Here is a 15,996-nt window from a genome sequence, read left to right as displayed (position 1 = left end):
GAACCTGCAGTTCTTTAGAAGCAGCTGGAGTCTGTTAGCACGCTCCCCTACCTGCCAACAACAACTGGTAAAATTTGAAGGTGAATCTCTGGTTTGGCTCTCGGTGCCTCTTTCTGTAAAGCTAAGAGTCTGAATAAGTTATTCAGTTAAAATTTTAGTTCTGTTAGTTCTGTAGCTACAACTCATGGGCTTTTGCTGTAGCAGTCGATGTCTCTTGCCCTTTTAGTGGTGCATTCCTAAGAAACCAAACTTTTTGTGTGAGATGATAGTTTCTTTGAGGCTTTGAAGTGTACTATAGTTTGACCTTAAGGAAGCCACGAGCCTGGATACACTGGTGCTGGGAGAGATGATCTTCCTATTTTTCTATCAGTTCTTCTTATGTTTTAGAGTCTCAAATACAAGTCTTTGAAACCTTCTCCGAATAATTCTTACACCACAAATAAAAAAGAAGAGGACTTTCAAGGAGAAACATTGTCTTCTTAAAAACATGACCGTTTGACTTATTTGGCAAATCCTCGCTAGATATTTGTTAGTTTTAGTTTTTCCTGACTGGTTTTGTGGCTTTTAGGTGAAATGTACAACACAAAAATTTCAGGCATCTATTACTTCTTCTATATTTAGAAGAAAAGTACCAGCCCATGTTGTTAGGCAGTTTCTACGTTTATCTCTGTAACCAGTCAGCAAAATTGGGTTTTGAGAATAGTAGTCATTTTAATGAATTACTTCTTCAATGTTGTGAAATAGAGTTCTTCAATCAGTGTTCAAAAAAATTAGGATTCTCTGGCTTTGGGAAAAACTACTTATCTGTGAAATCCTTTGTTTTTTCAAGCAAGATAATATAGCAATTTAAAACCATCAAAAACACAGAGCTAGTTGGAGTCTAAGTTACCATGTGTGAATAGTTCTGCAGAAGTACCTGCCTGTGTCCTCTATTTCATAGCTGGGAAATACGGGTTCCTGAGAAGACTCCCAGAAGTAGATCCAGTAGAACTGTGGTATTCTCCTGAATTAAATGTGAAGATTTTTTTTTTTTTTTTTTTTTAGTTATAAGCATACTGCAGATTGTTGCAACTGCAGAGCTTTAATTTCATTTATGGACTAAATTTTGTAAATGTTTCAGTCTAAAAATATGTGCTTCCAGTTGTCTTATGTTAAGCTAAGTTGTTTAGCAACTTATCAAAACAATTCCATGAAATGATTACTATCTTTTTTTATTAATCCCATAGGCAGCTTTTGCAAATGTTTTTGTACTATAAGTGATTGCAGTGAGGCATTAAAGCACATGCAGAGAACAGAATTCCCCCCTTGTATCCTTCTTGCCCTTCAAGTTATGTTTTAATACCAACCTGATAGCGTGGTTTACAGAACTGTGTGTCCTTGGTTCAGGGTGCTATTACAGCTATTTAGTACCAATCCCTGATGAAGCATTTCACATAGTCTTCCTTTTCCAGTAAGAAGTTAAATCTGATTTCTTGTGTTCCGCACAGTCCATGCTTTTCTGCTTGTTAAAACTGGCTGTAGAGAGTTATAGGAAAGCGATGTTAAAGCCACGGTAATACTTTCTTTCAGGAATTACGGCGGAAGTCATAGTGGTAGCCTCTTTTGATGAACTGCACAGAAGAGCTCAGGAGGCCAAGGGGAAGATTGTTGTCTACAACGAACCTTTCATCAGTTACGGTGAAACTGTGCGGTACAGAATGCAGGGAGCAGTGGAAGCTGCTAAAGTTGGAGCAGTGGCATCCCTCATTAGATCCATTGCTTCTTTTTCTATTAATAGGTAAGCATTTTTCTGTTTTCTCCCTGTGACTCACATTTAAGCCTTTAGTTCACATGTCATTTCTGGGCATGCATTTTTGTTCCCTGTGACTTAAATGTTGCCAGTTATGAGTGGGTGTTTGGTTTTAAAACTATTGGCTGCACAACAGTTCTTTTTCCCCCTGTGCTTTGTCATTCTTTCAAAATGTTTTCATTTTTTGTTACTGATCCAAATTTTGTTGGATATTTGTTTTAAAGAGCTTCCTGCATTCTCAAGGCTGCCATAAATATTCTGAGATCAACCAAAATCAAATGACTTTAGTGACAACATGTATCAGACTGTCAGTGATGATATGAACTGGTCATTCTGTGTATTTGACTAGTATTGTTTCGATAGTATCTGAATTTAAAGTACTTTACTTTTGAGAAAGCATTTTCAACAAATGTGATGTTCATGATACATTTGCTAATACTTACAACTTTCTAATAGAGTTCATTCATAATAATGAAGAGATAGTAGAATATGTTTCAGAAACAGTTTTATGAAAAATTATACATTTTCAAAATAGTCTTATTTCATATCATCAAACAGTATTGCAATCTATAATCTGTTGATTATCTGAAAACCAGAAGATGATCTGTCCTGTCCTTAGTGCTGGTGCCCTGCAGAGGTATTCACCTGAAAGCAACTCTTCCTATCTTCTCTTTGCCAGACTATTTATGGAAGTGCATTTTAACGTGTAATAGAAAATTTAGAGATGAGGAATAGAGGTGGAGACCGAAGGTAGCAGAGCCTGTTTATTAGGTCTGGGTGCTGGCATAACAGCTATTTCAGAAGTGAATGAAAAGAGAGGAGGAAAATACGCCAAATGCATGTTTGTTTAGAAGTATTGAATACTTAATTGAGGGTGGGAGCCAAGGTGTCATTCCCAACAGCAATTTCAAATTTAGATGCTTCCACGAAGCATTTTTGCATGAAATGTACTTTCTGTTCTTTCTTTATTTACCTTCACTTAGGGTTTTTTTGGGTGTGGGAGGGATTGGTTAATCTATTTTTTCCTATAATAAGGGAGATATTCAGGTCCAGTCCATCACTTCTGCCATTTTGTGATGCCTAGGTCTGTTTGTCTTGTTTCTAACAGAAAGTAGGTATTGCTGTAGGCAGGATGGGTTTTCTTATCTCCATGCCTTCTGCTATGTTTTTTCTTAATCACCAGCTGTGTGTCTCCTTGTCTGTCCTACCTATGTGCTGTTCTGGATGGACTTTGTGCTGGCTGCAGTGCTTCTTGTCAGTCAGTGTCTGGGGCACTGTGTGTTCAAATTGCTTACCTTTTTGATTGACTGATGGGAAATACTGCATTGCTGCAGGGAGTAGTGCGTTAGAAGGGTGAGAGGTGAAATGTAAAAAGCTGATAAAAGACTTCTAAGTGTTGTGAAGGAAAGTCTTGCATTCTTGCAATTAGTATTGCAAGCCTTGTAGACCAGAATCTTTAGTACTTGGGCCTGTGTGTTTACATGTGCATCTATAATATAAATAGATGCTAATGGGGTTGTGGTGGTTCTCCAAAACATCCTGGGAACATCTTGGAAGAAAGCATCCTCCTTCTGATACTGTACTATCCCACTTTCCTTAGGTGAATGAAAGGTAGAACGTCATAATTTTCCCTAAATTATATTAGCTCTCATGTGTTGGTTTTTGTGGTTTTTGTTTGTTGGGTTTTTTTTGGTTGTTTTTTTTTTTTTTAGTATTTCAACCCCTTTTGGACAGGGGATTGTTTATTGTTATTTGCTTACTCTATTTGCAGTGAGTTAAGCTGGCTGGAACAATGGAAGACACTTCACGGTGTGATTTCTAGGTGATCTTGCAATGTGAATAATATTCCTAGGTTAAAACTAGGTACTTTCTGGTAGATTAACATCTTACACTCATTAAGGCTGATTATTAAAGCTTACTGACAAAACAGAATTGGTAAAATCACAATATGAATAAAATCAGTGTTCTCTTGGTGGCAGCTTGGTGGCTGTTCCTTGTTTCGGAGATGGCAAGTGGCTACCACATTGTCAAGGGCAAAAAATGTGAAGGGAACCTTTAAACAGGGATTATGTGGGCAGCTTGTTTTTCTTTCAGGTATGGTAGCATAGCTATGGAGTGAATGAAACCGCCTGGGGTCTCAGGCATCCCAACTCTGCGTGAGGACAAGAAGGGATGAGCTTAAATATACTCAGGAAAACTCATTGCTGTGTTTATATTAGGGCTCGTGCCAACTCATCAGTGACAGACTTGAAGGGTTTGTTATTGAGTTTCAAGGAGTGAATTAATTTATGTAGGACAGAAATGGTAAGTGAATAGGAAATAAAATTAACAACAGCATCTCCCTTGGTCTGTGAAGATATGACAGTAGTTACATGGTTGGTATTACAGTGTTGCGTGGCAGTTGTGTCTCGTGGCATAGTCCCCATATTGTGTTAGAATCAAATAGTTCTCTTGCTATTTTATAGGTATCATGTAAGAGTGGGTTTTGTTACTTAAGAGAAAGTCACTGTAACAAGTAGGTAATTTTCTCTGCCTTCCACCCAAATGGTGTGTTTATGATAGCCTTTTTCCTAGTAACAATTTCCTGAAGCACTGGCAATTTGCTGGTGAAAACTTTTAAACGTGGGTATTAAGAGTTAAGAGTAGCAGCAGTATTTTTAATGATCTTTCTCAAATAACATGTATTATTGTAATTAGACAACAGTACCCATAGTATTTGGCTTTTTGGAGAAATCCGTGTGTTGACTTTTTTTGCTTTAATAGCTTGACTGTGCTGTGATTAATGGTCTTGTACAAGTTTAAGTAATACATACATTTACTGTTGTGTACAATAAACTGATAAGTATTTCCCAGTTTGTAGTGGATGTTTTTACAGCAAAAATAATTTACAATGCATGGTTAAAAGTGTGGTTGTAATAAGCTAGTCATAAGTCTGGTTTTTTGCTTCCTAGCTGTACATTTTTAGAACGTTTTATAGATAAAAGATATTCTTTAGCTATTGAAATGCTCAAGTATTTATCCTGTGGTGAATGTAGTCTTATGAATAAAAAACTAAAAGTAAATCTTTCTGTTCCTCAAGAACCGTAGATTATATAATGTTGTAACACTATGTCTTGTGATAATAACCCCTTTAAGAGCTCAAGAAAGAACCAAAATCAAGTGTTTTTCAAGAACTCGAAAAGAAAGTTCCCCAGAATTCTCAGAGATAAATGCCAAGAGCCCAATTATTATTTTTTTAAATGTTGCAGAACAATCTCTGCTGTATATAAGAAATCCAACAGGGAACATATTACAAGTCCAAAATAGACTAAGAAGTACTTTGACCCAGTCTGGAGGCTGTTAACAGGGACACATACTTGGTCAAGTTCTTCTCTTTCTTTCTCTTCTGCTTGTGAAGCTCTAGTAACTCTAATCAAAAGCTGTGTTTAGTTGAAAGCTGAGTTCATGAGTGGCACAGTGCAACTCAAGAGTTACGGCAGAGGTTGGCTGGGCAGCCTGAGTGGGTGCATATGACACGATGAAGTGCAGGCATGCCAGGGCTGCAAGATCAGTTCATGCAATGTATGTGAATTTGAAAACTGTTGCTTTTCCTTCATCTTAAGTTTCCCATTTTTGTAACCTCACTTGGTTTATTTTCTTCATGTATACCTATTTTTACATACATTGTACTCTCAAAGTGCATTTTCTTTTCCTCTCCTGTTTTCCCTTTTATTCTTCACTGCTTTGTAAACAATTCATTCCCTTCTCAATCTTGCTGGCAATGTATGTGCGTTAGTGTCATCTTTCAGCTCTCAGGTGCTAGCACAGTGATTTCTTACCACATCACCTCTTCCTAATGCTTGGTCTGCTGCCTTTGGTTCCAGATGTGAGACTTGTCTGCTGAGTAGAGCTTCCTCCTTTCCCTAAAACTCCATGTCTAAGGAAAGTAAGGGCTTATCCACGTCAGTAGATGCAGAGACACTCAACTGCCACTCATTCTGCCAAGTTTTCCCAAGTCTAGGATGATGCAGTAGTTTTGGTAGGGTTTCTGGTGCTTTTATTTGTTTTTTATATCAGAGAGATGCATCTGGCCTTTAAAACTGGTGTTTTATCTTTGAAATACTGTGTCCTCTGGTTGTGTCATGAGCCCTGAAGTCTCCTTTCCCTCATCTTCTGTCCCTCCTTCCACCGTGAGTGCCAGTTGTACTGGTTTCGGCTGGGATAGAGTTAATTTTCCTCTCAGTAGCTGCCATGTTTTGGATTGAGTAGGAGAAGAATGTTGATAATACTGATGTTTTCAGTTGTTGCTATGAAATCAAGGGCTTTTTCCAGTTTCTCGCATCCAGCTAATGAGCAGGTGTGCAGGAGCTGGGAGGGAGCACAGACAGACAGACAGCCAAGCTGGCCAGTGGAAATATTCTGTACCATAAATGTTACACTCAGTGTAGCAGTTGAGGTTGTCTGAAGGCCTTGGATCTTTCTTTGCTTTCTCTTTGCTGGGAGTTCAAATCCTCTCTTGTCTGGGGGTTTGCTCTTCTTCAGAAGTTTTGCAAAACTCGCAAAATTTGCAAGCTGGGGCTTCCGTGATCGCTGCTAGGGGACCGGCTGTGAATCGGTTGTCGAGTGGTGAGAAAATCTGTATTGTATATAGTTTGTTTTGCGTACTAATTATTACCATTGTTATTACCATTATTATTAGTAGTAGTGTTATTTCCTTTTTTGTCGTATTAAACTGTCTTTATCTCAACCCACGATTTTCCCCTTGTGTCCATTTTTCCTCCCTATCCCACTGGAGGGGAAAGGGAGGGCTGTGCAAGTGGCTGTCTGGTGCTTGGTTGCCGGCTGCCGGGTCAAACCAGTTAATATGTTACATGTTAATATTTTGCTACCATCTTAGGAGTCTTTCTCCCTGTGACCCGTTCTGCTGTCCATAAAGGGGGAGCAGTGCCATGTCCGTGTGGGATTGTATTTCAGCTGGTAAGCGCTGGCTAAGTCTTGCGTGTGAGCGAAAGGGCAGTTCTCTGCTAATACGGGACTCGACATGACCTGAGCCCAGCCTGCTTGTGACCTCTAGGTCAAGGACCGTGAGCGTCTATCGCTCTGTATGCACGTGGTCTAGGTAAGCAGGCCTGTATTCCCTTCTGGGTATCATAGGCTGGGAGTCAAGTGGGTGAGACAGGTCACTTGGCCATAGAAAGCTGGCCCTGTTGCCCATTAAATGGCCTGGAACATCAGCTGTTATTTTCAGCCAAAAAATCTTGACCTGTCTGTAAATTTCTAAAACTTAACCTACATTTTAGAATAATTTCAGGAGCTCTTCAGCTAACCGCTTCATTTTTGCCGTCTTCTTTCATTCTGGTTATTTAATAAACAAAAAAAAAAACCTGCTGTGAGCAAGTGAGCCAATGTTAGCACAAAACAGGACTCAGATTTGTCATCACTTGTTCTTCAGTAACACCATCTGTCGTAGCATGGGACTGGTCATCCAGATTGCTGCTCAGCTAAAAAAAATCAGTTTTTTTCAGGCATTTGAGTTTAACTAAGATTGTTTGCTGCCTCTGGCACTCATTGAAATGAAAAAATGAAATGGGTTTGTATGTACAAAATGAAGTAGGAGTTTTTGTATAATTAGTTTTTGTAAGTTTTTTCTTCACTTCCCTCTTTCCGCCCAACACTCATACGCACCTTTTTCTGATCTGCGTGTAGCACCCTGGTGACTGCATGACTTCCTGGGCTGCTGAGGCTGTGCAGCCGCAGTGGCATATCTGGCCACGTTCAGGGGCCAGCCTGGCTGATGCTCGTAGGATGCGTAGCTGGAAGAAGCCAACATGTAACATCTCCGGCCGCGTGTACAGGCTTAGTGTGCCTGAGCTGCCAGTGCCCTGGGTGCGTTTGAATTTTGGTCCCCCTCTCCAAGTGCTGTGTCAGTTCAGGAATTTGCAGTTACTCTGGCTTTTGGCCTGTTAGCGCATGTGGTATGTGAGTTGATTTCCTGCAGTTCTGTTCAGTCCTCTCAATTTTTGCTTCTAATTAAGCTAGCCTTGGGCTCTCAAGTCTGCAGGGGTGGGATGTATTTTAGTCCATCTGTAAACCTGCTTCTTTGTTTTTTAGTTTATTAAATAATCTTGTGTTTTGTTCTGTTGGGATTAGGAAAATATTTTACTGGTTGTCCAGACTTTTTCCTCTTCTTATTGCAAAACATTTTTACATCTCTCAAAACAAAAATCCTTGTGTTGAAATGGAGTTTTTCCATCTGATGATATAATTAAGAATCATTTTTTTGAAAAAGTAAAGCTGGCAGTTAAAGATTTAGGTGAAACAGCTGAGACTGTGCATGTGTTAGCAGTTGGGCTGTGCTAGGTGCGCTTACTGAGCACGTCTTTGGGTTTAGTTTCATGAGAAAGAAACCTAGCACTGGTGCTCAGAGACTGCTTGGTGATCAGGCAATGAAGTTCACTTCAAAAGCTAATTCTTTATTCAAAGTAAAAGGCTAACATGGGCAAACCACGTGAGACCCTTAAGAACGTCACATGATCTGTATAATAATTCGAACTGTTTATGGTGTAATTTCTGTTGTAGTGACCAGAGCTGTGCCCTCTGTGATGCAGTGATTCACTTCAGTGCAGGTCATGGCTTTTCATTATCAAATGGCAATTCCGAGAGGGAGCACAGGGACAGAGCCAAGGATTTCTGTAGGTCAGGGAAGACAAATTTAGGGACATTCACTGCATGTCAGACAGGTAGGTCTCCTTGATGCTGATGTGTATGTAAAATCAAATGTTATTATTGAAAACTTTTTGACAGATATGGCTAAACCAGATTGCCTTTTTGTCAAGAAAAAACACTGAGAAAGATCTGTTTTGAAGGGAGAAAGTTACTGGATGAAGTTTCCAGAAATAATGTTTTTCAAATGATGTCTGGAACACAAGAGATTTCTCTGAGTGTAAAAGTAAACTATTTATATATTCCTTGAGTAAAAAGAATATTTACCTGTTTTTTTCCATTTCATGTGACAGTGCTAAGCTGATACCTGGAATTTTCCTTGATTGCTTGTAATGCTATACTCTTTGGTCCTGGTGCATACTGTTATGAGCAGTGCCACCACTCCTACTTCCAGGGATCTGGGTCTTGTTGGAAGTACAGAAAAGAGAGTTTTCCTATATTATGTCTGGATCTGATGCCTTCATTTATTTACTCGAGAAACTTTCTTTGCTCATTGCCATTTTCCAGTGACAGAGTACCTGCTCTTATTATTGCCTGTATCTGTTCTTATTATTGCCTTGCTGTGTTTTTTAAGTGGTTTTTTTCCCTCCCTAGCATGTAAGTTTTGTGCACACAAGGTGAAGTGGTGAGTGTGTGCATCGAAGAGTTACTTTCTTTCAATGGGGAGAAGAATGCAGTTGTGGTCAAGGTAGTTTAGAATTGATCTCTGAGGGAAATGGAAAACTGATGAACCTGATTCTCCCCTCCTTGATATTGTGCGTGCTCACTTTTGACACTGCAGAATTGTTATAAGAATAATCTCCTGAGTAGGCAGCATCTTCTCTCCGCTTTGCACAGACTTGAGGAATGGATGAGGCATAAAGGCAGCAGGAAGCTGAGTGATAACTGTAGAGATGTACCAGTAATGCTGTAGCATGACTGAGGATATCAAGAAGCACCACTGATTATTTGTGAACGCTTTTCACTTCTGGGATTAGTATAGCAGCAGGAATTGTTCATAGCAAACGTCTCAATGAGAGACTGTCCTAAGGCAATATCCTGTGGCAGTAGGATACAGCAATATTGTCTTCTGTTCTACTAAGAGACCAGGAAACAAGGATAAAACCCTCATTTGTGGTGTAACAAGAGGAAATAAGAGCAGTCCATGGTTTATAAGTCTCTGGTGAGCTCGTGGAAGATTCTAGTTATGTTTCATAGCGCGATGCATGTTTTCTTGCTGCCTTTAGAGATACGAATTCGTGGTGTGCTGTGGGATTTATTTTCTTGCCCTGCACTTAGGGGCTTTCCCTCCAGGATGTCTGTATATGTTGTTGACTGACAGTTCATTAATTTTTACTGTGCTTCCTGTGTTCCCTGAAGGCCAACATGTTAGACTGCATTCTGCAGTGCAGCCTTTGTGCTCACTTTTGGGCAAATCCTGGCTGTCAGCAAGAGAACTTAGATGTCCTTAGAAGAAATGGGGCCTGTGCTTTAGGTGATGATCGCATTGTACAGTGGGTTCTTGCTATCAGAGAGGTGATTAAGGAGTCAAATTTCAGGTAACTTCATAATAGTGAGATATCTGTAGATGATGTTTCTTAAGTCCCAATCTCTCTTCGGCTTTTGCCAAACTCTTTTCCTCTTTTTGCTTTGAACTGCATAGCTCTGTTTTTTTCCAGTAGACAGGGCCTGATGTGAGATCTGAAACCTCTGGGTAATACCATACATCTGGCATATTTGTTTTCTTATAAAGTCAGTAAAATGCTGATGAGACTAACAAGGGCTTTCTGTAACTCCTCCTAGTTTTGGCTACTCCTGTTCAGGCAGATGTTCATGTAATTGGGAAGAGTTTCCTCCATTTAGTGTCCAGTAATAGTGTCCTGGAACTTTGGTAGAGGCAGGTAGAGGACTAGTAAAATCTTTGTAGGTAGACACTGTTATCCAGAAAGATGCTGTGAGGATAATGGTCCTTTTGAAATCCTCCGTTCCTCACCAGTAGCTTCCCAAGGCAAACCTTTATCAATGTAGAATTCAAGGGTTTTCTTCTCTTCTGGCCCACCCAGTCTCCTAACATTAATGACTCCTGTATTTTGTTGGTGGCTAGATGGCCACCCATATCATGAATAAAATGTGTTAACTCTGGTCTTATTGAGGTGCCATGAGCACTCACTGATTGGATTTGGTAATATTCTGGAGTTGATAAGATTTAAAGGGACAGTTTTATTCTACCTTGCATTAGTGGTTCACCTATATAAAGAAGTTGAGCGTATAAAGCTGCCAAGTCTTGGGTTTCTTGTACTGATCTTTAAGGAGTTACAGCTGTGCTTGCTGTGGATTGAGCACCGTGAACTTTAGTAGTTTTCCATGATTTCCTGTTTCGCCCTAATCACCTCCGGCTTTCTTCGGTGCTGCCAGCCCCTTCTGAGCCCGTATGAGTTGTTGTGCCTACGAAAGCCCTGCGAGCAAGTTCAGAACCATCTGACATGATTGCCATGTCTTGATCCATCAATTGCAGGCTCTGTTTAAATGTTCTTGCAATATTCAGTTTTCTTGATTACACTGTCAACAAGTGTCTCACTAATACGTGACAACCATAAATGTAGAGGACTGAAGGAAAACCTGACAACGAAAATGCAGATAATGATTGCAGAGAGGGATCTGAGTAATTCAATGCCAGTGAATTATTTTCACAAGGGATGTATTTATTTTCAGCTGCTGATAAGATCTGAGAAGTATGTGGACTGTCATTTCATTTCTCTGTAATTCTCTGTGTTTTCTCTGTGCAAGTGCAGCACTGAAGACTTTATCTGGAGTGTTCATCTCCAGAGCACATGAGCACATGGCTCTACACAACTGGAAGAGATTAAATAGTACCAGAGTGGTTGTGCCCGAATGGTGCAGAGTTGGTGTTTGGGATATCCTAGCCTAATACTCTCTTATTTTGTAAAACAATAGAGTAAAGGTTCTGTTTCTGATGTATTCTAGGATTAACTCCATTAATTTCAAGTTACACAGCAACTCACTTTTTGATTTTTGGTCCAGGCTATACTGAAGCTTGTACAGAGGTCTACTGTATAGATTCACCTGCCTATCCAATTTTATTATTGTCGTGTCTTATGATCTTTTTTCCAGTTTTGCTTCTCACTGAGTATTATTTCTACTTCCTGTGTTACTCAAGAGACTTTTTCAGAATCTCTTAGGTATTGTTCTTAATCTGATGATGTTACTAAAAATTATCTACATATTACAGAACAGTTTTAGCATGTATAGATGAAAAGTTTTATTTATGAAACATGTTGTATCTACTGTAAAACATCTGAAGTATTCCTTTCAAGGTTTACTACTGCTTTGCAAAAGTGAACACAGGTTTGTGTAGGGACTCTGTCTGGATTTGTGTGCTTCAGAATCTGTCTCATGCATGCCACAGAATGTTTAATGTTGATATGTAGACTTTTACATATGTCATGTAAAACAAACAGGCACACAAATATAGGTGCCATTTTAAAAATATATTTAATGTGCTAGCCAACTGTTAATAACCACAGTCTCTCTGGTTTATGCCCCAGGCATGCAGAGGATTTGGAAATGCTAATTCCTCATTTTGTTTTGCCTTGTTTGCTTAAACATGTGAGCAAACGTGTGTGGTTCACTCCAATGTATTATGGTTTCTCTTTACAAGAATGCTTGCATTGTTTTTCAGGGGATAAGGTGCCTCTCATTTTCGCTGATCCTTCCACTTCCCACAGTCTTGCTTGTGGCTTGTCCATATGGTAGGGTGTTTCTGTATTATTTCATTAAATGTTTTTTTTCACATAGGATGGCCTCACCCTGCTGTGTTAGCTCTACTATGATGTATGTCAGGCATTTAAGACAAGCTAGACCTGTTTGTATGATGAAACCCCTTATTTATGGCTTACAAATTTTGAGTTGTGTTTTTAGGAAGCCAGAGCCAATTATTCCATGGTTGTTGTTTAGAATTGTTTTCTAAATGTCGCCTGATGTTGATGGCCAACAGTAATAATGGGCTCTTCCCTGTAGAAGTAATGTCTTGCGCCTTGTGAGTGTAACCATTTCAATTACTTTAATCCTTTGCTCCAGCTTTGTTTTCCCCTTCAAATTCAATCAGTCACCTGAGCCGCTCTCTTATCGTGTCCATCTTGTTGCATCAAATACTAATCCTTTGGTCTTGCCTGCAGGGTAGGGCTAAATGGTGAAAATCCTTCTCCATCTGGTTTATTAAATGAGAGGTGCCAACTCCTGTCTCTGCTCTGCCAGTGATGCCATCTTTGATTACTTGCCTGTTGTTCTCTCCTTCAGGCACCTTATACTTACCTCATTTTGTTTCTATATTTAGGAGGACGGTGCAAACCTAAAGCTGTAACTTTGTTCTCTTCCAACTTCCCTTTTTAAATCTGACCTTCGGTTTGGTATTTATAGATCGTTCCCATATGTCATTAGCTGGGGAGGTGAGTAGGGTCTGTGACTTCTGCTGAACTGTTTTGCCGTTAACCTTGCTTTCCTAGGCACTGGCTGCAGTACTTCTGCATTCGCTGCCTAATGTGAATATTGCGATGCTCTGTGAAACAGGGTGTGGTTGTCTTTGATATGTTGCTGTTTGTTATGGTTAAGCAGGGTCGATTTTTGACTGTAGTTCCTGGATTTTTAATCTACTGTGGTTGCAAAAGAAGAACATTTATTCTAAGAATGACAAAGGAACCACATGGTTTCTGATTTACTTATTTCTATTTGGATTTCGTCACGTTAGTTTGCTGGTGACTGTGAAGCACACAAAATATACCTCAGCAAGAGATATTGGAACTGTTGTAGCGTTTAGCTCTGGAAAATACAGGTTGATTCTAGACATCTGTGCACAAGATGACAAAAGATACTTTTGTCAGATGAGGGAGAATAATGATATAAATTAACTAAAACCAGGGATTCTGAAGTTCCGTTCTTCACTCTGCCTTGGGTCCCTGTGGGATCTTGAGTAGCGGACAGTAATTTCTCTCTTTCCCTGTTTGTAAGCAGTGGTAATGTTTTTTTTTAATGTTAGTTTAGTGTAACATTTGTACATTGTTTACTGTAAAGAAGACAATGTTAAAAGCTAACTCTTCTAAACTGTGATTAGGTAGTCAATAGTAGATTCTGCAATAATTTGCCTATGCCAAAACCAAGTAACGGTTGTGTTATTACAGAGCAGTGGGTGACTACTGCTGATAAATGAGCAGTTATATAACCAGGGGGTTTTATTATGAAATAAAATGTAGTGGGTTTGATTGTTAACTTCTGCTAGATTGAGATTTCAGGTTGGCCCAACAGACATCTGTGGAAAGGCTCTGACAGGAGGTGAATGACAGAGAACACAGGTCGTTACCTTGGAATATTGTATTTTCAAATGTAAATATTTAAAAACAAATGGTTGCCTGTAGCTCAAAGGATTTGGATTTTGGGTTCAATTCGGTAACAACTCACTGTGAGAGAGTTGAAGCTGCTGGAAAGAGCATGAAGGAGCTGGGATTTCATAGAAGTACAAGGCTTTTTCTTAGTAACAGCTCTTTATCATCAAGAACAACATGAACTTTAGAAATCAGGTCCTGGGATTCAGATGTGATTTTGCCAGAAGTCTAAGGTCTGGAAAGAGTGAGCTCACAGGTGGGATGTAAGGGAGGTTTTAGCTGTTCTTCTGTAATCTGTGTGTTGCTTGCACCTTTTCAGGGAGTAGGCTGTGATCCTTCTTTGAGGAGGATCTCTGTCTCCCTCTAAGTATCTCTTAGTCTCCAAAGAAGAAAACAACTAGTTTCAGGGCTCACAGTTTCAGACTCTGAGAGGACTGCAGTTGCTGCTGGGAGGACATGGGAGAGCCAGAAAGAATCTGAAGGGACCAGGCAGCTTGTGTACATGCTCAGTATTTCCAGAAAGGGCATTAGAGGGATCAACCATTATGCTGAAGCCCAAAGCACTTGAGCAGGGATTCAGCACTGTCCAGATGCAGCCAGCACCTGAAGTCCAGAATCCTGGGCTGCTGGGTTCATCTGAGAGACCATCCAAGGCTGTAACTCCACAAAACTATGTGTTTTTTTCCATCTTCCTTTACTTAGTTTATAATGCTTTCAATCTAGGAAAACAGCAATCGTGTGCTGCAGTGTCTGAGAGAACTGTAACATTTCAGTCTTGCCAGAAATGCGATGTGAATAGGCATACCCATGAGAAAACTTTAACAGAGCTACTTGGAATAAGAAGTGCAGCTGCAATTTATGATTTTAGAAGCGTAGCTGTTTTTCAGTGCCTAAAATTAGGTTTCAGTCATGTAAATCGCTGTATGGTACTTCTCACTGATGATCAGTGATGGATTCCTTTAACCCTTTCCCGTATAGAGCAGTACCTTTTATTCCTTGGATTTTTCACTTTTACTTAGTGGAATGACTGAAGAGTTAGTGAAAAGATGGCGGAATTCAGGCAAGTGCGAAAAGATGACAAGGAGAACACCATTGTAAAGCATCAGACTTCCAGGTAATGCTTGTCCATAGAAGTTGCCTGAGAAAGGAAAGTAGAATGCCGTTCTTTCCTCTGAGAGTTTCCCCCGTAAGGTGTCTAAGTTGAAACAACTAGTGTAATTGGTCATACTTTTAATACAAAATTTTTAAAAAGAATTAAATGCTTAGAGAAGTGTCAGCTCATCATACGATGTGCTTGGCTGTACATCCGTGTAGACAGAAGATGTATAGGAAGAGGATGTTGTTACCCTTAAGTCAATCTAGCTGATTAACAAAAATGTAATGAGATTTCAAAGCACTCAGATCAGTTTGGTATGCTTGGGTGATTTAGAGGAAGTATCTGTGAGGCTTGAAGGGGTTTTTAGTCAAGTATGCTTGTGGCTGAGAAATTGTAACAACAGATACACTATTTTTTCCACCTCCACCTGAGTTCTTCAGAAGGATGTTACAGGGCTAGCAGGTAGCAGAGCTCATGAACTGGACAGCCTGGATGTCGGGGTTTCAGAAGGATGCTCCTAGATGGGTCCATCTCCCCCTCATGTTTGACAGATCACAAATTTCCAAGGACGATGTCTTATCAGTATTTTTGCAGCCAGGCCACTCAGTAGTTTTGTAGCTCTGGCAGCAAGAAGTGATTCTGTGTGGTTTTCAGTGTACTGTGGGTCATTGCAGGTGAACAGTTCAGTGGTTAAGGCATGGATCAAGCACTGTACTGTTAAACCAGGAGTTTTGTTAATACTGTTATTAATCAGTGTGTGGGCTACATTGCAAGATTCACCTGCAGGTCAGTGAACCTTTATCTTAATGTAGATAACACTGCTAAAAGCCGTCTTCGAGCGGTGGGTGTACAAAGGCGTTGCAAGCTGCACTTACAGAATAACTGCTTTAAACTATGCAATAAATAGTTATGAACTGAACACATTCAGAGCTGTTCTGTAGAATTCAGTATCTGTTTATAGACAAGCTAGATCTGAAAGAACTATTTCCAGTGAATAACTTAAGTAACTCCACTATGCTTACACAGTAGTACAG

At 39.8% G+C, this 15,996-nt stretch overlaps 1 protein-coding gene across 5 annotated transcripts in view; it reads left to right on the top strand.

Annotated features, from left to right (window-relative positions):
• Positions 1–15,996, top strand: part of CPQ (carboxypeptidase Q) — a 171,690-nt gene that overhangs the window by 31,378 nt on the left and 124,316 nt on the right. For all 5 annotated transcript variants that reach the window (XM_075415821.1, XM_075415818.1, XM_075415820.1 and 2 more), the window contains one exon: positions 1,570–1,777. In XM_075415821.1, the coding sequence (XP_075271936.1) occupies positions 1,570–1,777 (208 nt within the window). The remainder of the gene's footprint in view (positions 1–1,569; positions 1,778–15,996) is intronic.

This window comes from Opisthocomus hoazin, chromosome 3 (assembly GCF_030867145.1).
Source record: "Opisthocomus hoazin isolate bOpiHoa1 chromosome 3, bOpiHoa1.hap1, whole genome shotgun sequence".
Classification (NCBI taxonomy): domain Eukaryota; kingdom Metazoa; phylum Chordata; class Aves; order Opisthocomiformes; family Opisthocomidae; genus Opisthocomus; species Opisthocomus hoazin.
This window is presented reverse-complemented; position numbering and strand designations above follow the sequence as displayed.